The 24,979-nt window shown below is 38.4% G+C and overlaps 1 protein-coding gene across 1 annotated transcript in view; it reads left to right on the top strand.

Moving 5' to 3' along the window:
- Positions 1-3,576: 3,576 nt before the first annotated feature.
- Positions 3,577-24,979, top strand: part of pmepa1 (prostate transmembrane protein, androgen induced 1) — a 39,866-nt gene continuing 18,463 nt past the window's right edge. The window contains exon 1 of the mRNA XM_084929031.1: positions 3,577-4,144. Within this exon, the coding sequence (XP_084785157.1) occupies positions 4,048-4,144 (97 nt within the window). The 5' untranslated portion in view covers positions 3,577-4,047. The remainder of the gene's footprint in view (positions 4,145-24,979) is intronic.

The raw sequence follows: 24,979 nt of genomic DNA, 5'->3' as shown, positions 1-24,979 counted from the left end.
AAATCAGTTTACACAAATTACAATGAAAGGGGCACTCCTTTGGGGTGTTTGAGGTATTGAAATTTTGTATATTTCCTTTTTTACTTTACCTTGATTATCTATTATAAATTAAGATAGTTTCTCTAATTTGGCTGAGATGACCCATTATTAAGTTAGCTATGATCTCATCTACAAATACATCTTCAGTGCCATTTTCTATCAAGAAGTAGAAAACTTAAATAATTCAACATTTCCAGCATTTTACCACCTGTTTTCCATTTCAGAGCTTTGGAAAAATGCTGCCTCCTGCTCTGTTCATCTCACTGCTCATATTCACAGCAAACTGTAACATGTTTTAATCTATACATTTTTTGCTGCATTTTTTTCCTCCTTCAGTTTTTTCCCCTCTGTACATATTGAGCAATGTATTTTGGGTGATTAAGTTTTTTCTGTCTACACGATTAGGGCTTTGGGGAGTCCAGCTGGGCAATAAAACCACTTTAACATGCAGCTATAAACTTCAGCAGGCGTAATTAGACGCAGTTGACTCAGATGAGACATCCTGTTACAGTCTAGCCTCATTGGTCCCTGGGGCCTGTCAGTCATGGGGGCTGACGTAATGCTGTCTGGCTCTGTCGATCTGCTGCAACACTAATATTCAACATTTTGAATCAGTTCTTATTGGACTTTTGGAATGATGAATATTATAAAGGCTATATATATATGTGTGTGTGTATATGGATGCACATGCAGTAATATCATATTCCTAATGGGATTTTGCCTGCATGTCAGTTAGGTGAGCTCAAATTTTGGCAACACAGTGTTAAAAAAAACTGCTTTAAATGGTGTGGGTTTGTGTATTTGTCATTTACAGCTTTACTGAAGTTCATTTTACCCGTATTTTGCCTCTTTCATTAGCGAGAGCAACAGAATGAGGGTAGAAAAACAAGCAGACACAAGAAAGGCTGGAAAGCTGCTGCAGAATCTTTTGAATTTCAGCTGCTGTGGTTTGACATTGAGGGCTAACTCACTGCTTTTAAAATGAAGTTTGTCCTACAATCACACACTATCTAAAAAAGCTGCAAAAAAAGACAGAAATAATTGATAATGAATATTCCTGCTTTTATCTGTTATTGAAATTACTATATCATATCATGTTTCTCTATTTTAATAACATGCATGGAAAACTGTTATTTATCCAAAATTACATTTCTTGAGGCATCAGCTGATGAAGTTAAAAGTGGATATGTAAGTGATTAGGTCTGTTATAAATCCTCAAAATGTGCTTATGATTCTTTTAAAATTAAAGGGCAGGCTTTCATATCGAAATGCTTATATTGCTGGTAACTGTAATACTTATATCTTTTTTTTTTTTTTTCAAAGTTCTGCTGTAAACACTGAATGTAAACTGTATAAACTGAGGATTTACACTGTTCATTTAAACCAGTTTACTGATCTATCCTCAGTCATTTACTTAGTCGTTTAGCTTCAGTTCATATCCACATGTAAGTTACCTGCTACTGTATGTCACACCTGTACCATGAAAGGCATTAATCACGTCTTGACACATCACGTCTTACTCGACATAAGGCAGTTTTACCTTCATTTAACTTTAGATCAGTTTGAAATAAGGATAACAAGACAACACAGGTATATGGCAGTGGAATCAATTTCAAGGAGATTTCAACTGCATCACAGTCTTCATCAGTGGATAATTCACAGACTACCATGTATGCTAAGTGGGGCTTTAGTCACATATCGACACATATTTAAGTCTGTTAAAAACTCTGGTAATTGGACTTCAAGTTGTTTGTTTTTGTCAGTGTGCATTGAATTTTACATTCTGTGAATTTGCAAGCACAAATCAGTAATTCAGTAGGACAAATTATGCAACTTCAGTAGCTTGAATAATTGGCACTCTGCTTATTATCCGTGACCATAAATTGGTGCACGGTTTTAGAATTGTGTCACTTGACTCAGGGGACGCATGCTGCACACATCCGAGAGCACAAATTAGTCATTTGTACACATGATTTAATTCAAAAGCAGAAATGATGTAATCTGGGAGCACAAATGTGTATGCACAGTCCTCAAGACTAAATATTAAGTAATTTGCTGGTACATTTTTTAAACATATTGCACATATTTGTAAGGCAGGTTTATCTGTATTGCTCCATTCAGACACAAAGCCATTAAAAGTTCTTTGCAGAGGCAAATAATAAAAAACCCGCAATAAAAACAGAAAACTGCAGAAAAAAAAATAAAAAAGTTCAGATGATAGCAGACATGATCCTATTCTCATTTATTCCCAAATGGTAAAGTTAAACTCCCAGTTTTCTCAGGTGTTCTGGAAGTTTATTCCACTGCTGAGCAGTATGAAAACTAGAAGTTTGTTTTGTTTTGATGCTAGGATCTTGATGGCGAGAGGGTTCAAGAAACATAATATCATCTAAGGCACAAGCAAAATCAAGATGCATCTGGGCCTGAGTCCATTTAGTGCTCTGTAAACTAGTAACCGGATTTTAAAATCTAGCCTTTGAAATGCAGAAAGCTGTGTGGTGATTTATGGAGCACAGACTAGACTAATATGTTCTACTTATTTGGTGTTAGTGAGGACTCAGGCTGCTGTATTTGCATGCAAAAGCACCCAATAGTCTAACCTGCTGAGAATGACAACCTTGGAAATGTTTTCTGCATAGTTTTAGTAGCAACATTTCTTCCTTGATACCTGCACTTCCATAATGAAAAATGAAAGGAAAAAAAAAGGTTCCATGCAACATTATTTAAGTGACCAACCTATGTGACTAAAAGTTATTTTGAATGGCTGTCTGCTTGTTTTTCCTCATACATAAGTCAGTGTTCTTAATCAAAGCAGTTTAAAATATGAACAAAATCACATTTATTTAGACAATCACCCTGGTCTGTTAGTTTCTGCTCATTGTCATAATGAAATATAGATGAACAAGTGACTGTGTAATATTTTAATGAAGAACAAATTACAATGAATCCATCACAGTCAAGCTGTTTTCTCTTTTTTATCCTTTGTTTCTGCTGTGAGTCTGATTTAAGAAAAAAGAAGTCTTGCAGATATTTTTTATACTCAAGAATATTTAGATTGTTGCAGCTGTGCATGTCAAATTACTGCTTGGGCAACTCATCTAACAAATGACAATAAAAGCAAAGCGTACATACATTTCCATTATCTTAATATTTAAAAGAAAAAAGTTGCACAAGAAGTCGACATATACACGGTGGGAAACATCTTTATGATTAAAAATCATGACAATGACGCGCATAAATGTACAAAATAGAACCCCTTGGTACATTTAGACCACATAAAAATGACAATAAAATGGATCAGTAAAAAAAAAAAGATATTTATGATTACAGTATTAATAATATGAAATAAGGGTCATGTGATTCTGCAAGGTTTGCCTCTCTGAGGGAGGCAAATGTGTGATCTTTGCTTTATCTGTGGTTTCCTCCCTGCCTGTACGACCTGGCAGATGAGCCAGAGCGAGGGAGAGAGCGAGGGAGAGCGAGAGAAATCCCTAGAGACAGACTGAGAGAGAGAGAGAGAGCGGAGAGGGGGGGGGACAGACAGGACCAGACAGACTCCCTCAGCAGTTTAGTCGCCGGTCACTCGGCGCAAAACGCGGATCCTCTAAAGCTGATTTGTTGTAAGGGACTGAAAGTAGCTCAAGTACATTTTTACAACGTTGAAACTACATTTAAAGGCTGCTGCGATACTTCAGCGGCACATAGATAGATAGATAGATAGATAGATAGATAGATAGATAGATAGATAGATAGATAGATAGATTTTCGTGGAAGAGGAGGAGAAACCTCAGAGAGGAGGAGGAGAGAACCGAGACAGGAGGAGGACCGGAGGGAAAGGAGAGGAGATTGGAGAGAGAGCAGAGAAAAAAGGAGGATTTTTTGGAGGGGAGTTTGTTGTGAGATTTTTATTTTATTTTTTTAGTCTCCTCTCTCTCTTCCGGTCGCCTCTCCTCCTCCACTCGTCCTCTCTGTCCCGGAGTATTTATGTCTGATTTTAGGAGCATTTAAATGTTAAACTTGATGGGTGTTTTAAACGCCACCGCCGCCAATGTCTCCTGTACTTGTAACTGCAAGCGCTACACCTCCCTCCAGAGCATGGAAATCAGTGAGTAATGACTTTTTTCTGCCTCTACCTCGCTCACTTTTTCCTTTCAAGTGTCTTAAAAATGCGTCTGTGAAGCTTCGCTGCAGGTACTCTGAAGAGTTTCTGTTTCCCTCTGCTCTTTCCACATTATTTCTTTTATTTAAACGACTGGAGTTAAGTCTTTCGTTCTGAGTCAGTTTAGAATCTGCTGTTAGTTTTAATATGTGTCATGGTACTCCCTGCAATTATTAACTGTGGTGAATATTGCGTTACCCTTTCTCCTTTTCTAACGTTTGTGATTAATAACGCCTCATTTTGAAGTTAAACCAAAAACCGCAAGCTTCCCCATCTCTTCCTGAAGACTCAGAATGAAAAAGCTCTTCTGTTTGGTTTAATTTATATCACATCTTGGCTGTTTCGAGCCGTTTTCTTCGCCATGTCAGCTAACTTTGACAGTTTCGGGTTGCTGTGTTTTTTTTGGTCGACTTTCTGAGCCGTTGGCGTTTTCTGTCTGCTTTTGAACTTAACGCTCAGCTGACTTGGGTTTCAGAGAAAACCTGCTCCTTCATTTTGGATTTTGACGGTGAAAGTAAGACTTAAAGTGCGACGAAACTGTCAGGACGTTACCTTGGGGGGACACTGAAAGCTGATGTCTTAGGAATACCTGGGTTTGATCGGTGACAAAGCAGGGGAGTTGGAAGTTTTGTCGTCGCTTCGTCATTCGAGCAAAGCCAGACGGCTGTCTAGCCGCCCGTCTGCGTGCGCGCGCGTGTGAGAGTGCGCGCGCGCGTGTTTATGTGTGTGGCCGTATCCGGGAAATCCCTGTGTTCCACTGCGTGTGTTTATATTGGCGTATACTTTGTGTCGGAATCTTTGTGTGCTGTTTGGTCTAGCAAGACAGTAAAGCAGCAGCGGTCCCTGTCTGTGTCGATATATATAAAATGTGTTCTTACTATTGCGTCGTAATATTGGAGTTATTAATGACTTAACTGCCCTGTCCATGGGACCCTTCGCCTAGCTGGATCTGACTCCCTGATTCATGTTTGACGACGGTGATTTAGGTCTTTTTAGCTGAGTAAAACTCACAGTCCCAGTATATTTAAATAAAATAAATCGCAGACATGATAATACTGGATCATAGTTCCTGATGCATGAGTATGTCTCTCAGTTTAATTTTGCAGCTGTATCTATGATAATACAGAAGAATATACTAGTAGATCTATAGTTTTTAAATCTTCAAAATATGTAACTAAACCTTTAAAAGAAATGCCATGGATCACAAAGTACAGTATTTGCACAGAAAATATAGAGTACACTGTAGTGCAATCTGTGCTTCATTAAAGTACTTGAGTGAAGTTATGGGGTTCTTTTCCAGCTGGGGACACCTACTATTAAAACTGCAAACAATCATAATGTTGTGAGGTCATTTAAGACATGAAAGCTGTGTGTGTGTGCATGTGTGTGTCACTCAGACAGCTTCAGACGCAGTTCAGGTTGTTGGAGAAGACAGTGCACACACAGACACTGCAAACAATTTAAGCCTGTTGAGGTTTTTTAATGTGACGTCATGCACATGTTGCTCGATGTTGGTCTGCCATATTGGATGTGATCCAACTGTCAGTTGCTGAGGGAAAATGTTTTTTTCCCAAGTGGATGGCATTGGTTCTTGGAGGTTTCTGGCTCTCACTAGGTGAAATTGGTAGCTAAGAAGGCTGGGAATGCTGATTTTTCCCTCACGACCAGTGATTACCAGATAGTCATGGACCAATCACCAAGTCTGTATTGGGTGTTATTTACTTACCCTTACCCTATATTATCACAATGATTGTCACAAGTAAAGCAATATATCTCTCTTAATCATGTTTGAGGTTCCAGCAGCAGTTTCAGATAGATGGCCTTTTCCTTTTCCACAGCACCTTTAATGTCTTTTGTTTCACCACCTATCCAAATCTTGTCATGTATGACGAATTAAACATTTAAGATCTAGGGCAAACAAATCTTTGCAGTTTTGCAGGTTTAAACAAGCAAGCTACACACTACGCTTATCTCCACCAAGGTCAGTTTCAAAGAAAATGTTCTGCATCTGTACCAAAACCGAACAGCCTCCATCTTTGCTCATGTTCCACCTCTCCATCAGGTTTCATCAAATTCGGCTTGTGTAATCCTGCTGACACACACACAGAAGCCACAGACAACATCTGCATCAACAGACAATAAAAACGAGTTATAGTGAAGAACCAGACAAAGTATAAATCACATCATCAGTGAAATGGTTATTGATGAAATGATTAAGCATTTGCAAGTTCACCTTCATAATTGGGAAGATGTATTTGTAACAATTGTAAAAATTATTACTTTTAGTTTTTATTCGGTAGATAAATCATACATCCTTTAAAGTGCCAGAAATAGTGCTAAAAAGCCAGACGTGACGTTATTAGAAGTCTTATTTGATCTGACAAATAGATCAAAACTAAAAGATATTTATTCGCAATCACATCTGCAGAGCTTAATCCAAATGAGCGATTAGATGATGATGTGATTTGCTGCCTTTTAAAAACTGAAAAGCCTTTTGAGCAATGTGTGAGAGACCTAAACTGAAGCATTAATAAAAAGGCTTAATTTCTCCTGAAAGTGATTTTTCTGGATGGTTGAAGCAATATTTTAACAAGTTTTGTGTTTTTCTCATTTAAAATTTAGAAGCAATGATAATGGAGAACGGTGACTAATGTATTTTGTGCAGAAATGGTTCATGATGGTGTCACCTGTCATTTTTCCATGCTGCCACGTTGAGATGACATAAGTCCCAAGCAGATGCTGTCAGACCAGGTTTCCCAACAATAATGCATATTGAATATACTTTGATTCTGTAAATGCATGATAAATAAAGTTATGTGCAATGCCTTGAAAACATACAAATGGTATACTTGTGACAGTTAGAAAGGTCAGTGTGTCAGTGGCCTCAATGGAGTTACTTTTGTGATGTATAGATTTCAGCAGTATAGTGTAGAAAGTTGTGCACTTACCAAGAAATAACATTTGCTTCATATGCTGCACTTTGCAGATATTTACAATTTATTCTTAATGCACAAAACACCCAAGTTATTCCACAATGCATGCCTGACAGGCAGCTAGACACTCTAATGACATATCCCCTTCCAGCTAGCTCTCATGCTACATAGCTAAGATGACACGATGTGTTCCCTCAACTTTCTGGCTGTTATTATGGTTAGACATATATGAAACACTCCAAACAGCAAGTTTTAGTACAAAATGTAATGTGTGATGGTAGATTTCAGTGCTGGTTCATTCCCAGTGACAGCTAGCTAGCAGCTCTTTAGCAGGTATTACTTCATATAGCATTGTTTGTTGTTTAAGCAGGTAAAAACGTTAAGTGTAAGAAGTATAAGCAGACTATTGTAAATATCAGCAAAATACGGCAACTAGCATGACAAGCGCATTAAAATGTTCAATCATCAGTTTGGGTTGGTGCACAACTTGACAAAGCACTGTAATGCCGATCCAAGCTGTAGAAATGCAACAGCTGTAAGTCATATGAAATGTTTTGGTAATATAAATAGGATTTTTTTTATTCTTAGAACCAGTCTGCGATCGAAATCTCCCAACTAGAATTCTAAGAAAGTAAGTCCATGTAAGCATGTAGTAATGTTGATAGGGGTTATGGCAATCAAGCCATGTGATAACCATAGTTGCCTCAACTTGTAACAGAGAGGCAAGATAAGAATGCAGACAGAGGCGCATACTCAATTCTTCTGTCTGAAAACAGACGTGATGTTTAGTCTGGAGGACAGGAGGAGGGAAACAGATAAACCAAAGAGGCAGACAGTGAAGAGTACTGAGCAGACTAGAGAGACAGCGGAGAGAGAAGTTAGCAAGAAGAAAATGTCAAAACTTTGGAAAAAGCAAATAAGGTGTCTGTAAAAGAAAACGACAGAGGAAGTGAAGGAGAAATAAGAGGAAAAAAGAACGGAACAAAAGACATTCTGGTGAATTTTAGATTGTGTAGGAGTTGACAGACTGAAACTAACGATGCGTTGGCTTTTATTAAAAAACAAAAAACAATATCACATTTAAGCTCGTTCAGCTGTACTGGGCAGTAAGCACCGGAGTGTGACAGGAAAGATGAAAAGCACAGTAGAACAAAGTAAAAGATAATCCCCGTTATGCACTTGATGCGGTGATCAAAGGATGACATGATAGAAAAAGGAGGGGTTCCCTAAATTTTTTACCTCTGAAGATCTTAAAAATAGATCTGAAGAAGAAAGCACAGATTTCATAGCAGACACCTGACATATCTGTTGCTGCATATATTAAGGCTGCCTGGTTCAGTTCACCTCTAAAAAAAACTAAAAAAAACCCCATCTTTAGTCATTTCACTTGAGCGGTATAAATCAGAAAGTTTCAGTTTAATCTGTCCAAGTTTTTATATCTCTTTCTGAGATTTATAAAAGACGTTAACATGGTTGTGTTAATTTTGCATTAACCAACACAAATGGTGCATCTAACTAGCAGATAAATAAAATAGTATTTCTTATAGACACTTTGAGACGACCACTGGAAATGAAATTAAGTGAAAAGCAGCTGTCCTAGCTGAGTTCTAAAGACATAATGCATCTCAAACCAATTTGGCATCCCATACCGTGTACCTTCAAAGCTGCATTTGAAGCATTTAAATACTTTTAAGTCACTGAATTTAGATAAAAGCATTCATCTGAGATTTGTGAAAGAGCTGCAGATCCTCTGAGTCACCTCAGATTATCATTTATCTGTCTCCCTTCCTCTCATACGCATCCTTCCTTTGTCTCACAAGTTGTAATTGTAGGGTTTCGTGTACCTGTGCAGTCACACACACACACATATGCAAAAACACATCTGTTCTGAGCAGCAGATATTGGTAGTCAAAGCACATGACATCAGCATTACTCACAGACTAGCCGTGTGTATGTGGAGAGGGGGAGTGAAGTCATCGCTGGTATCAGCTTGTAAGAATCATTTCCTACCAGTAGCTCAGTTTCGCTATTCATTTGTTACTACATGTCTGGCTGCCTTAACATCAACACGTCCTCAGTCTGACTCTATAGCCGACATAAATGTTATCAATAGTGTGTGTCGAAGTATGTGTGAGTTCAGCTGGAGGGTAGGAGTGTGGGTTTTTTGGTTAATGAATTTGAGAAAAACAGTCATAGAGTTCCTGAGTGGAGAGGAGGATGACACCAACGTTGGCAGGAGGAAGGACACAATGTGACCACGCATCATGTTCAGTCACAAGGTTGATCCTTGCAACAACCCTTATTTGATCACATTGTACTTTAACCTCTTAGCATCCACCAGATCGCCAGTGAACCTTTTAGTGTTAGGGTTAAATTCCCAACAACCCTTCATAAGGAAATGTTGTTCATCTGGTTGGAGATAAGAGGAGTTGAAATGCATGAAAGACAGTCAATTTGCAAGATGACATCTTCTGCTTTTTGAAACTATGCTTGTTTAGCATGTTGCTGAAATGCAAGCTAACGTGGTTTGCTGGTGACTTCTTGGCTGTTAACAGGTTCATTGAAGACAGTTCTTGATTTTTTGTTCTTGCATTTAGCAGTGAATTACCTCTACTAAATCTGGTAATGAAACAATGACAACTTGTAATATTAACAGGCTTTAGCTTTCAATATTTGTTCCCTCTACTAACTGCAAGGGTGGCAACATAAGTAATATACAATCTGAAAATCATCAAGACATATTTGCTCCTTTATTTACAGTTATAAATGTCTACACACTAGATCAGACTCTGAACAATACTTAAGGAATTAATTATATGAAGTTTGTGTTGTAAACCAGTAAAAGTGATGACTCTGATTAACCTTAACCACAACCAAAATAATCCAGTTTTCACTCGTAATTCTGTGACAAGAACATTACTCTCTCCTGATCTTAGTTTGGATAATTGCACCTACTTGCACCAAATTCAACAACAATACATGTACGTTTTATGTATAGCGTGACAATCTCACATCTAAATTTCATCCCGTCATTCTGTCACTATCATGTGTCACGCTGTTAAAATGAAAATCCCTCCCACATCCTGTTTGGGCTGCAGCTTCCATGTGGCCCAAGACATGATGTGCATTAAAAAACAGGAAAAAAAGCTTCATTTTTTTTTTCTCCCATTTCTGCTTTTGACAGATTATTTTTGGCACGAAAGTATATCCTGAGGCAACCTGCATGGAAGTCTGTCTTTGATTGTTTTACTGTAAACTGTGGTAGCGACACAGGAATGACGCATAACGCTCCTTTTGACATATCTGTCACCTTTATATTGGCACAATGTTTGGGGCCTGTTGACTGATTATTTCTTCAGAATAATTAAACAGTGTATTATTTCAGGGAAAGGGTTTCAGCAAAGTGCTGAAAATAGAGTTAAATTCTTTCTTCCTTTCTCACTCACTCAGTGAATCATGGAAATTAAATGACTGAGTCTGTTCTGGCTGGCCTCCTAGACTTATTATGTAAACCGCTCTGTCTGGCTGTCTCAGTCCTCTGTGTGAGTGTGCATGTGTGCGCACGCGTGCACATGTGTTAGTCTGCGTTTGTCTGTTAATTTCCTCCCTGTGTGACAGTGTATTTCTGTGTGAGCAGTCAGTTGAGGGGGGATTGAGAAAGAAAAAACAATATAAACAATAACGTTCCTTATTGGACTTTTCTCGCAGCTAAAGAAGATGGGTTGGCGTGGATCAAATTCTGCCTTTTGTGTTTCATTTTTCTGTGACTGACAGCTGGCATCGTCCCAGAAACAGAATCGCTTTAATCCCGTGTACGATATACAGATAGTAATTTGTCTTCAAAAGAATTACCACAAAAAGTTGGCACATCTGCTTCCTCTTTGTTCAGTTTCCGATAACGCACGACTCCTGAGTAACTGGGTTCAGTGTCTTGCTTAAGGGCACAAAGAATAGCATTTCCTATTTACTGCGAATTGGTGAGAAATTGCCTCTTTCCAAGGTTTCTCACCTCCTTGCTTGTTTCATCCTTGAATTTTCCATTTCACCTCCTGTTTGTATTCAATTTCATGCATTTTTTAAAATTCTAGTGGTGGATATGTCAAATTGATTCATTTTCATTAGTGGTTTTTAATAGAGATCAACCAAATTTGTATATTTAATATTTATGGTATTTAATCATTTGAGGAATCATTTGCCCTTTATCAGTTTCTTTTTTGTATTTTTTTTTTTTTATTATTATTTAGTTCCTTTTTTGTTCCCTAGAAGCAGAAAAAGTCTTTTTCATTTTAAAATCTTTCAGGTTTCCATCACACTATCCTTGAAAATTCAGTCAGAGCAAAATGTATGCGACCCAACAACAACATCAGTTACTGACAAAGTTAAATGAGGGTTTTCAGAGATGTTAGAGAGACGCATTGCTCTCAATGAAGTCTGGACTGAAATCTATGGGAGGTAAATGGACTGGTGTTTTTATAGTGCTTGTCTACTCTTGCTGAGCACTCAAAGCCCTAAAACACTACAAACCACATTTACCCATTCAAACATCATTCATTTCTATCACTTTAAACACTTACCTATCACACTCACACCATCAATGGATGCATCAGTGGCAATTTGGGGCTTAGTATCTTACCCAAGGACTTGAGGAGATGGTGATCAAACCACTGACCCTTATTTTAGTAGACTACTTGCTCTACCTCCCGAGCTGCAACTATATAGGTATCAGGCAGCTTTAACCTCAGGTCAGTTATACTTTGACAGTCTTTTCACAGTAGATATATATACTTATATTTTGCAAAGTCAATACTAATACCGAGCCTTTTGTAATTTAAAAATCTGCATAAGTAGAGGTTCCTTAGTTGGTGATGGTTCTTTGAAGAACCAGAGAACTTTTAAAAAATTTGAAATGAGCTTTCCAAGAGAAGATAGCAAGAGTCGCCACTAGAAGATGAGTATCAACCTGCATACTTAATTTCTAATGCAAGAAACGTCCAAATGTGCCTTTTTTTCCATAGCGGGTGAAAGACCGAAAGTTGAGGCACACAACAATGTGTGCTGCTGGTAAAGTTTCTGGGCTGCCTTTCCTCATAACAGCCATCCCTCAAGAGTCTCTCCATCTAAAGCAATGCATTATCAGGGACTGTAACATCTTTTTACTGAATTTTAAATGTAAAACTATGATGCTGTAATCTTATTATAATGTTTAAATGTGCACCCTGTCTCCTCGTTAATGGGTGAACCAGTCTGAATAAAACATTCAAAAACTGTAAAATAATTTGGTTTATATGTTGGTTGGTTTATGTATTTTATGTTTATTTCAGCATCTCCCTGTGGGAACGTTGTTATGGTCTCTGTTTCCGTTTGTTTCACGTCACGTTAAACGTATATATCATCCGTAGGTAAATTAAGAGTCACCAAAAAAAAAAAGCTTTTGCTTGCGTAGGGTCGAGGATGTATATATGCATATACACACAAATAAATATGTTTAAAGTAAACATAGTCAGGTTTTACTTTTAAATTATTTTTCTTTTATTAAAACAAAAAGACAAAAAACATTATTAATTCAACAATTACTCGATTAAATATCACACAGTTGCAGATTTAAAGTGTTTTTTCCTTCATTCTTTGTTTAAATCCTTTCGTTCCTTTTTATTCAGCCTCTCAGCTGTTCATTGTTTCTTGGTCTAGACACCAACAACACACACACACAGCTCGAAAAAGTCATCAGCATGTTCTCATCATGCATATATGTAGATGCATGCAGTGTGTGTGTGTGTCTAGGGGGTCTGGGTCAGCAACACTTTGGGGAGTTTGTGTTTGTGTGAGTGTGTGCTTTTTGCATATTATCTGCATACCAGTCAGCATTCAGCTGAGCCTCTTGTAGGCTGTTGGACCCATATTGTCCCATTAATTAGTCTGAAGTCAGAGCCAGCCCTATATGTCTGTCTCTCTGTGTGAATAAATCCATACAGAGACTGTCTGAGGTCCAAGAGGCTGGCTCTATAAATAAAGGCAATGACTGTCTGCCTGCTGTAGGCATAGACTCGCACACAGTAATGTGGAAAAGATTGTCTCTTGTTTTTCGTTAATTACGCTGAGAACGAAAAATAATCCTTTATGACTGTCTGGTCTAAATACTTAAATTGTTGTGTGTCAGTGTAGTTTAAAAAAGACTGTTTTCTTATTAATTAGTCTGGGACAGAGGAAGTTGCTAACGTTAATGTCTGATTACGTGTTGAGAAGAAATTAAAGTGTCCCTTGGCTTTTGTTAATTGGTCTGAGTCATAATTTGTCTGTCTGGTCTTTTAAGAGCGTGGTGTCACCTGCTAATGTGGAACAGATCATGAACGCAGGCTTGTCTGCTGAAAAGAAAATTTCAATTATTATTATTTTTTATATTTAAGAGTTTGTGTTTTTGTCACCTCTGCACGCGTATGATTGGATGTCTACATGGAATTTAAAAGTGATGTCATGTAGAGACTATTCTGAGTGACAAGTCAGTAGTTTCATAAGTAAATTGGTGAATTGTTTTCCTTTGTTTTCTCAATTACAAAGTTTCTCCAATTGAATCTGTTCATACTTAAGATCAATGTTTATTTAGTCTTTTAGAATCGCACCCCTATGGCATTAATATGGAATCTCTGGTGTTAAACGAATTAGAGTGATACTCAGAATGAAAGTCATCAAAACTGTAGTTTATGAGTCATCTTGTTTAATTAACATTTAACAATATTTTTACCTTAAAAGGTTAGTGACTCTCCTGATGGACCATCTGCTTTTTCACATTAACCTAACTTGAAGAAACATGAAAGTAGTTGAATGATTTCAGACGTTGTGGGAAGAAATATCAAGATTATGTTTAAGTTATGTCACAGGCCTCCATGAGTAATTCAGTTTGCAGATTTTCATTAGACATTCGGATATTCAGATGTATGCAAATGCTTGCTGTGTCAATGGTGGCATTTTTGCATTTGAAACCAATGTCGTGCTGCATCTGCTGGGAGGCAGTGGGTGAAGTGAAACAGTCTGAGTATCTTTAAGGGCAAAGGTCAAGGGTCAGGTCAGGAGAAGGCAGGGAGGAGGAGGGGTGAAAGGTTCATTGTCACAGCGGAGGGGGTTGGTTTTGGTTGTTTGTGTGCCTTCTCCCATATTTCTCCTCACTAACTATATTATGTTAATGAATTCAGTTTTATGTTCCTTGTTTGTTTTTTTTAAGTGCAGATATATTTATGAGACCTTTGATGACTGATTGATTTGTTTCTCTCCACCTGCTGACAAAGCTACCAGTAAATATAGCAACTGGACATATTGATGCTGACTGCAGGAAGCCACAGATCAATATAGATAGCCAAGTCTCAGCACAGGGTTGGAGCAGGCTCCAAAAATGAAAAATCTGCATGCTGAAAACAAAAAATGAGAACAAATGAGTGTTTTAAACACACATTTTGTTTGACATCCTAGTCTGAGAAAATATTCGAAACTGCAGTGCTCAATGAAATTATTGCTTAAAATTTAAGGTTAGAAGTCTAAACCATGAGTGTCAAATGCCCAGCCAGCCAGAAGATCCAAAACAACCCACTGGATGGTTTTCAATGTCTGAAAATTTCAGTGAAGCAGGTCTTAACTTTTGAACTTTTCTCTGTGTTTTTGAAAAAGGAAGCACTGCGCTGACAGTGTCTAAGAATGAATCATGTCGTGAAAGTCTTTCATACTGTATCATTCAAGCCAGATGTCTGAATCATCACCAGTTTTACAGCCTTCTTACTGACAAAGACCTTACGTGTGGCCTGCCCTACCACACCAAAGCAAAGTTGTTAAGCCAGGTAGGCAAAGTGTTTCTTTGATTTATGACAGTAGCCTTTGTGGTGACAGTAGCCTGAGTGAATATGGAAGACGGACACATATTATTGAGATTCCACATACTTTTCTGAAGACATCTCAGACTTGAAATGAATGGCTCATATGAAGTCAGAGTGTCTTCTAAAACAAATGGAAAAATTTAGACAGTGTTTTTTTCATTGCTACTTTTCCTTGATTCACTGATCTAGCCCACTTGAGATTAAACTGGGCTGTATGTGGTTCATGAAAGAGTCAAGACTAAACTTGGATGATTGTCAACTACTGGAGAGCATCTTACAAAAAAGACGAAAGCATAGATGATTTTCACCAAATGTGAAAAAAGAATTTGAGTTACATAAGTCACCACATACGTATTTTGGCCTTTTGTGTGGATATACCTTACATTATGTTCGGAAGCAATCCGTGATGTAGATTTCACACAAAGACGTTTTGTGCGACATTTACAATGATTTGTCAACCAATCAGCTGCCCTCACTGCTAGACAGAGTCTAGACAATAGACACTTCAGTGTACAAAGCACACACATACACTCCCATTCCCCCCACCCGCGCGACACAGACGCTCATGACCATGGGCTTGACCCCTGTGCGCACACACACTCAGACTTCCAGAGAGAACGCGTCTGCCTCCTTTGCCCTCTGGCTCACAGGAAACAGCTGGGACCACGTCATTTGCATCCTCAAACACACACACACACACACACAGAATGCCACCGTGACTCCTCCTAGCTGTTTATATTGCTAATAATTATCATTACATATTCAACCATTCAAACACATAGACACAAACCAAGCTCCACCTAAACGCTAAGTAACCCCCTCACTCTCTGACTTTCACAAACGCACATACATTTACACACGTACACACTGAGTGGATTGCAGTGTGTCTAGACAGAGCAGCAGGCTAGAAAAGCACACAGACAGCCCCTGTACTCCGCTTCAGATGCACATTAAGGATGTGATTCTAATGGTTTTAGGGCTAAAAGGTGAGAAAATAAAAGCCCACATGCACATCAAAACAAAGTTATATTACAATCATGCTCTTGCACTGTAGCCAAGTCTACATCCCCACTAAGCTGGCTCAGTCGGAAAACACATCTTTTCCTTTCCACTGTGGCCTTTTGTTCACATTCGATGGTGTTTTTCAAAGCCCAAAGCAGATCTCCTGGTCTACAGAGCAGCTAAACATGTAAATGTTGGCCCCAGATTTTTGATCATTGGAAAAATCGAAAAGTTGATCATGGGGAAAAGTATGCAACCTAAGCCTGCTTATGGTGGAATCTATTCGCTTTTTTAGAAAGGGGTTATAAGGAGTAAGGGGTTTACCTATAAACTAATGTGCTCTGAGAATAGAATAGAACTGAACTTACTGTTGGTCAAACAAACAAGCAGCCTCGGTGCTCTTCAGTCAGCTTTTTATAGCTATGTCTGCACTACTACAGACTGTAGAAAGAAAAAGAGCTTTAAATGGCCGGAGACTTCACAGAGTGCATTTCAATGCATTTAAATATTTAATGTTTAAACTGTAAAAAGCAAGCAGAGGAAAAAGTGAATTTCAAACACAAACATATCCCCAAATAAATAATGATGCAACTAACGGTGCAATGGTTTGCTAACATCCTATGATCAAGGGTGTGTTCAGGGGGTCACATAGGGTGGCACTGGCCCATCTCAAAAAATTTCACCACTTTGCAAAAGAGTTCAATGTAAAACAAATTTCAGGCTCCTTTGCAGCACAAATTTTCACTTAATGCTATTTGTATAAGGGCGCGCAGACCTGCACATTAACATGAAGACTCTGCCTAATGTTTCTCCAAATTTCTGCTCAGTGTTTATTTCTGATAAAATATTATGATTTCCCACTGAAGAAAATCCCCAAAGTGCCATCGCATTATATACATTCATCAAAACTATATAAGATGAAAACACTGTCGGAGAATTTTTCAGCAGAAAAAGAAAGCTTTTTGAAATTTTATTTTTGGTCAGATTTAGCAAATATTAGACTGTTTCACGTTTCTGTATTTGCAGTTTTTATGTCTCGGCAACCATAAAGGTAATAATACTACTTTGAATGCTATCCAGATGAGCTGTTGAGATGGCTGTCGAGTTTTAAGACTTGCTTTTGGAAGGACTTAGATAGTTCTGCTGCCCACAAGTGGCAGAAAAATCTGTGAACTGAGCTTCCAGCATCTGTGGTGTCTCAGCCTGACAGCTGTTTTTGTTTTACATAAACATACCAATTTTTAGTCCATTAAAGTCTTCGTGACGGCCTTGATTGTGCTCTTCATGTAAGCATGGGGACCACAAGACTTGATGATGATGGGTAGGAATGAGAAAACAGGAAATTTAAAAGAAAACAACATGTTGCCTTAATCGGATGTACATGTCTGATGAAGGTTTGTTCTTTTTACTATTTTTAGCCATGACTCAGTGTCCAGCCGCTCCATGGCATCAGACTTAAATTTGTGTTTGGCTACCCCACACAAAGTCCACAAGACCTTTTGGAGTCAGTTGAAGTGAAAATTCAACTTGAAAGGTTTAAGGAACTTCTTAGAAGTTGTTGTTTTTTTTTTTTGTCTCCTAAATGCACCACAGTATGGAAGGAGTCTTCTTACAGGAGACAAACTTTGAAATAGCTAGTTTCTTTAAAAAAGACAAACAATTCCCATCACACCTGCGCTGACAGATTCTTGGCTACATCAGAAACACAATCGCTGCTCACATTGTGTCCACTAGCTTCCCACACCTTCCTCAGTGAGGAGACGGTAGACTTTGCCAGCTGGCATGCACACCTTAATGTGAGGCCCATATCATTTTGTGCTCTGGAGGCATGGAGCCAGTTTCCCAGCTTGTTTGCCATCCATCCATCCATTAAGCTTTCACAACACACACCCTCTTATGGTAAACATTTCTGACCCTGATGATACGGAGAAACATCAACAGCATTAAAACACTGTCGGCTGTAAGTACAGGGAAAATATCATTGCTCTCTCGCAGACAGATTTCCACGTGTATGTTGGGTTTTTGCCAGATGTCTCTTGCAATAAACGTTAGAGCTCTACATGTCTACCACAAAATATTCAGACGGTGAAATATTTTCACCCTTTATTCCCCCCGCCCCGCTCCTGCTCATTCTTTCCTTTTTATACTTTCCATGCAGTTCTTTGTTTCAGCTTTGTTGCAGTCATGCTGTTTGGGTTTCTGCAGAAAATTGTTTTGTCTAAACTATAGGTTACCTCATCTCTAGCACACACACGCGCGCACAGACACATACACACACGCAAAGGCACAAAAGCAAAGGCATGTTGATTCATGTGGAGGATAAAGAAAGGACATGAGCTGATTAGAGGTGAGTCTTTAAGAAAGAAAGTGCACTCTGAGAGCCAGGTGTTTTTGAACGTTTTAGCCACCAGGCTCTGAGAGTGCACTTTCTTTCTTAAAGACTCACCTCTAATCAGCTCTCGTGAGGCAGGTGAGGCTTCGGTTTCTTGCTCAACGGCACCTGAATAATAAAGGAAGCATTCAGGTGTTCACTTGTTGCTGTTGTTGGATTGCAGTTTATAAAGAGAGTGAAGGTGGCAGTGTTGGTCAAGGGAGGGTAAGAATGTGTTTAGTCATCAAATGGCTCAGTATTTCCTTAATGGAGCATGTTAATGTAAACAGAGATCATGAAATGTAGCATTTACATTATTATTCCACCATCATCATAGGTATTGGCATCTGTTACAATTCTTCAATGAAATAAAAGGAGCGACTGCCTGGGAGGGGAATTGCTACTAACTTAAGAAAATTAGCAAAACGTGTGTTAGGATAGGCTTTCTGGTTTTTAATACAACCTCAAATAGTCTGGTTGCACTTCAAAACCACAAAAAAGTCTTAGAAGATACTAAGGAAAATAGTACAACTTTTCCAAATGACTTATTCTTGAAGCATAGATCATGAAACCTTAAACTTCAACAGGTTGCTGCTTGTGAAATGACAGCGTTTGCTTCTTATGTTTTTTTAATTCTAAAAGCAGACCAAATATGTTTGGAATTTGGACTTCGTCGCTTTGATCCTGAGCAGATAAATGAGTAAAGCGCCAAATCACAACAACAGTCGCCTCAAGGCGCTTTTTATTGTAAGGTAGACCCTACAATAGTAAAATTGTTCATTATTGAGAAAAAAAAAATATAATGAAAGTAAGAATTAAGAGCCTTCTGAGCAAACCTACTCCTTATTTTAAGTCTTTGTTTGGCCTCCACCTCTTCAGCTGTTAGTGTGTAACTTGTCAGGTGTGTCGTTTTTTAAAAGAGATTAATTATGAACACAGCTTCCTAGCAAGTCTTTAAAAGAAAGAGCTGTAAAATTTGTGAATTCATCAATACAAGTGACCTATTTTAGATTATGTTCAGTCATCCAATTCATCACTGATATCAAAATATTTAATAGTAGAGCTTTTAGTGGGGATTGGTACTTGAATCACATGGCATCCAGTCTGAGCACAACAGATTTTCGTGCACAGTAAATCATTAACATCGTTCTCAGTGTTTGCTTGCGTTCCGCACACACTCACTGTAGCCGCAGACAGAAGTGCTTTTAATTCATTAACCATTGTTTATTAATGTGGAATTGATTTTCCCATGCAGACACACAAAAACGCACACAGGGTCAGACAGACATTGTTTTGTCTAGCCAGGTGTGTGTGCGCGCGCGTGTGTGTGTGCAAAGGACTGGCTGAGCGAGTTTTGATTTGGCAGCTGGAGAGGAACCACATGCCTGGCTCACACACACACACATACACACATTTGCCTCGTTTTGCAGGCTTGATCGCAAACTCATTACCTCTATAACTGCTTTTAGCTTATCTTAGGCATACACACACCTGCAGAACACAACAGGTTTGTCCTTGAATATTTATTACACTAAATTCATACCTCCTTAGTGACCCTTTATCACTGAAACACCACTAATTTTTCTCAGTATTATTTATTTTATATTCTCCTAAATGCATAAAAATTCACTATTAGTGGGCTATTGTGATACATTTAATGCTATGAGTCATTTTTGGATCTTCAACAAGTTTTTGGAGCATGGCTTAAAACAGTTCTCTATTGAGGATACGCAAGTAAAATAATTTATAACTGTTTTGTCAGATAAAAGCAAACTTTTGGTTTCTTTCAGCTTTTGGACGTAGCTCAAAATGTCTTAGATGTTAGAAACCCATTTAGTGACTTAGCACACTTACAAATTCTTGCTCACTAAAGTGACTGACTAAGATTAAACTAATAGTAGCTGAAAAAATCAGTAACATCTCATCAAAATTAAAAAAAAAAATCAGCCCAATTTCCCCAATCCATGTATACAGGATGCATCTTAATACTACTTAGAGTAGAGAGTTGGGTGTTCGTCTTGTAATTGGAAGGTTGCCGGTTCGAGCCCCGGCTCGGACAGTCTCGGTCGTTGTGTCCTTGGGCAAGACACTTCACCTACCGCCTACTGGTGTTGGCCAGAGGGGCCGATGGCGTAATATGGCAGCCTCGCTTCTGTCAGTTTGCCCCAGGGCAGCTGTGGCTGCAACTGTAGCTTGCCTCCACCAGTGTGTGAATGTGAGAGTGAATGAATAGTGGAATTGTAAAGCGCTTTGAGGGTTCCCGAAAAGCGCTATATAAATGCAATCTATTATTATTACTTAATACATTAAATCGTGACATTGAAATTCATTATTACCATTAATTTAAATCAAACAACAGGAAGTTAATCAACGACTGTTTGGATAATTGAAGTCATTTCTGGCCAATAACATGAAACATTTGACAGATCTGTGCTAGTTTTTACATTAACGGAATTTCTTTATTCTTCAAACTGTTAATCAGACACCGCTAGACATTTGACAACGCTGTCTGGAGTCTAGAAAAATGTGACAGCGATTCTTTTTCTAATGTTTTATAGAACAAATATTTGGTTAATAAGCAGCAATAATCTCAGAAGAGTCATTAGCTGGAGCTATGAAAGAAATATCGTGCACTGGCACATTTATCATATTGAATCACGTCCTCTTGTGATAAGTTATCAACACACTGGTGCTAAATACTTACGTTTTCATTAAAGCATTCAGGAGCTCTAAACGGGCTACCCTGCCAGTCTTAGGTCACTTAAAGACTCCTTATGGTGGAGCGTATAAAATGAATGAGGGTAAAGTGAAGAGATGGGTGTCACTGTACTGTGATGTGTTACTGTAAACAATCTAATGTAATAATATCATATTGAAAACTGATCCTTGGCTCTCAGCCCCTAGTGTATGCCAGTTATAATATGCATGATATCTGTACTGCTCTTTTATGGCAGAAATAATAATTGTGTATACTAAAATAAAATCGTGATTATTTAACGCAGTTACGTAGGACTATTGGCTTTACAAACACACCCATTTATTAACAGGGGACTTTCCCGAACTTCAATTCAACTGAAAACTTGAGAATAACACCTGGAGGTGGTGGGAACACTGGGTTATCATGTTGGAAGCTGGGCCCAGACTGTGGGTCCAAGTGAGGCCTGTGGCTCGGCACAGATGTGGAGAGTGAGGGAGAGTTGTCCTGACGTGAAGTGGGCCTGGCAAGAGACCATTAGCAATGTGGAGAAAAAGGCAACTGTAGGCAATCATTAATGATCTAACCATTAATGAGCCCTCTGCAGGTTTATCCATGCAAAGTGTGTTTCAACGTTTTAATTCCCACTAGAAAGATTTTGTTGATCAAAGGCTCATTTTCAGTTATTTGAAATAGAGTTGAACCAGTAACTGATTTTTTTTTAAAGAAGGTCAAAAAGTGCACAGCTACAAAGAAAAGAGGAGCGCTGAATTTAAAAAAAAAATGAATGAGGGACAATAATTATTTTATCCATGTAAGCTTGTAGATGTAGAATACAGAAAAGACTAATCATGCACAAAAGTAAATGTGACAATATAACAGTAAACGTAATTTTGCTGTAATAGTACTGCTAAAGGGCACTTTGGCAAAAATTTGCCACTGCTGACAGAAGGAATTGAACCAGTAACTTTGTTAGCTAACCTGAAGACCTGTAAATGTGTGTCTGTGTGCGCGCAGCCACTGATTGCACACTGCTAATGATTATTATTATGTCTAGTGTCACTTTGGATCAGATCCATTATAAACACACACACGCGAATGTGACCTGCCCCGTGACTTTCTTGTCTCTTTCTCATTCAAATGAAGACCGTGTGTGTTTGTGAACGAAGGTCTATCTGTGTGCGTGTGTGTCTGCGTGTGCGGGGGTGCGAGACGACAGGGGTAGTCTAGCTCCTTCTGGCTAGAATTATAATGAGCAACACACACATACACTCGCGCGCGCACACACAAACACAGAGCCAGACAAGCAGCTGATAATGAGGTTTGATTTTCATATGTTTCAGACAGAATGCTCTGCAGGTCAGCTAGTACACAGAGGAGCAGTGTGTGTGTGTGTGTGTGTGTGAGAACACTGAGTGAATGATTTCCGGTCTCCTTGTTGGACTTTACATACTGTCACTTTTTCCATTGTTAACATTAATGGCTTTGCGTGTCCAGTACAGCACAAGGTGTGTTGTTTGCGTTTGTCTGTGCTTTGTTTCCATTTCGCTGATGTTTCTGATGTCAGCACAGCAGGGATTCTATTTAATTTTTATTCATTTCCTTTATCGTGCCACAGCTCAGCCAGACTCCTGCAAACCAGAAAAAACAAATATTCTTAAGACATGCAGAAACATAACTGTAACTTTGTTTGATTGTAACTGTGTGGTCAGGATAATGTCTTTTATACAGTTTTACATTTTTTACTGTAATAATTTTGGTGAAAACAGTGCAATTGCTATAGCAGAATTAAAGATAAAAAATGAGTTATTTCTGTAAAACCTTTGGACAACAGATGCCAAACACAAGACAACTATAATAAATACCGCCCACATGCTGATGAGAGCTAGTCAAACAAACAGCATGGTTATATCTTTTTAATAGCAACTTCAAAACATGGCCAACTTCAGAAAACAGACATACGCATACATATCACAGAGAGTAAAACCAAAGCAAGCCAAAAAGCTAATTATTTACAATTTCAAAAATGCATTAGTGGTATTAAAATTGCATTTTTTTAATAAAATGTAAGTAAGCTAATGTACAGTACTGTAGCTCAGTATATTCACCACCTGTCACGAAAGTAATTCTTCTTCCAGTATTTTTACAAGAAACCTCAAAAAGCTGTGAACTCGTAGAACTTTAATCAGCTGTGTTGCAATTGTTTTAGGTGAAAACAGCATAAAACATGAAAGCACCAAACTTACTGATTAGTGCGACCTGCTCAATGAGACGTTTCAGTACTATAGCCTTTAATGCTATCCAAACACATTTACTTTTTTCTAATAATAATCCTTATTATTATTATTCAGTTTTATTAAAGTTGTCAGTGGTTCTTGTTAAATAACAAAGACTTTTGTATTTTATCATTCTTATTTAAAAAAAAACCCAAATCAAATGTGTTATTAGGGTGGACTCTGAAAAGTCATTAAAGTCTGAAGGTCAAAATGTCAAAGGTCACAGCACCTGTATTGTATTGGTGAGAGCTGGCAGCATGCTTTATGTGTTTCATGGTCAGGATATTTAGTTTACTCAGAGTCAGTGACCTACTCTCTGCTAGAGTTAGCATAGCTAGCGTTCCAGATGGGACTTGCAATTTAACATGGGAGTTCCCTGGATTAACACTCTAAATTTAGACTAATGCTTCTCTGTCCTTCTTCCACTCCAGCACTCATCTATTCTATACACCCAGTTCTTACACCTATTACATATCCTCCAGTTCTACTTTATTTTGTCTTGTTGTAAAATGTCTGCACTGAACATTTAGATAAGGTGGTTACTTACGTGGTGAAATAATGCTCTTTATCACAATGGCTGTGATGGCTGTTTTGTTTTTTTTCCCTTATCCATTTAGTTTTAAAATTTGATATATAGACTGTGATATCGGTATTTGTTTTATTATTATTATTACAGTACAGTGGTTTGACATAGTGAACCTCTATGCGTACCAAAATCTGATTTGCATGCATGCATTTTTTTTTTTTTACAGGGAAAGAATCTCCATTTGAGATGGATTCAGGTACATATGTCAGCACATTTTGCTTGCTGTTACCTCTAACTTCTTCCTGGGTTCAAACCCGGGCAGGGCCTTTCACTCGTTTGCACCTTCTCTCCGTACTTGCACGTATTTCTCTGGGAGCTCCGGTTTCTTCCACCATCTAAAACAATGCCCTAGCCAGCAGGATCTGGTCCTCATTTGCAAAGTAGGCTTTGGGTAATGTAAAATTACACACTGTGCAAGTGGATCATGTAAAGTTACAGTTCTGGTTTTACATTTTGTTAATCATCTGTTACACTCGCAATCGTCACACTTTTGGGCTTTAAAATGCTTCAGTCGGTCAGTCTATTGACAACTTTACTTTCTAGTATTTCAATACATCAGTTGTCAAATTCCTGTACTTTACACTGCAGCAGAAGTCCTTAGCTAATGTTCCTGCCCTCACTAAAGTCTGTGTGTGTGGGTGTGTGTGTGTGTGTGCTCGGTTTAAGTAACACATGACTGCGTGTTGTCCCAAACAAGACGTGATGAGAGAGAAGTTTCCTTTTTCAGAGCAAAGACTAATGAAAGATGAGAATCAGAAATGGGATGACGGTTAGAGAAAGATGAGGAAGGATGATAACTTACACCTTCAAACATGCACACACTCACACACACACACACTTGCACACACACACACACACACACACACACACACACACACTCGGATTTCTGTCTCTATTTTCCCACTGTTGAATCAAGCAGTGGGAGTTTTATGGACCAAAGTTCCCACACTTGTTGGCTGCACCATGACTATGACTTCCAAAGTCAATGGGAAGAGACAGTGTGTATCATTTTGTGTGTCTTTCTTGTATGTATGTGTGGGTGTTTGTGCAAACCTCCCT

This window comes from Perissodus microlepis, chromosome 5 (genome assembly GCF_051167445.1).
Source record: "Perissodus microlepis isolate ML-2025 ecotype Zambia chromosome 5, ASM5116744v1, whole genome shotgun sequence".
Lineage (NCBI taxonomy): Eukaryota > Metazoa > Chordata > Actinopteri > Cichliformes > Cichlidae > Perissodus > Perissodus microlepis.
Note: the sequence above shows the minus strand (reverse complement) of the source record. Positions and strands in the feature narration are given on the sequence as shown.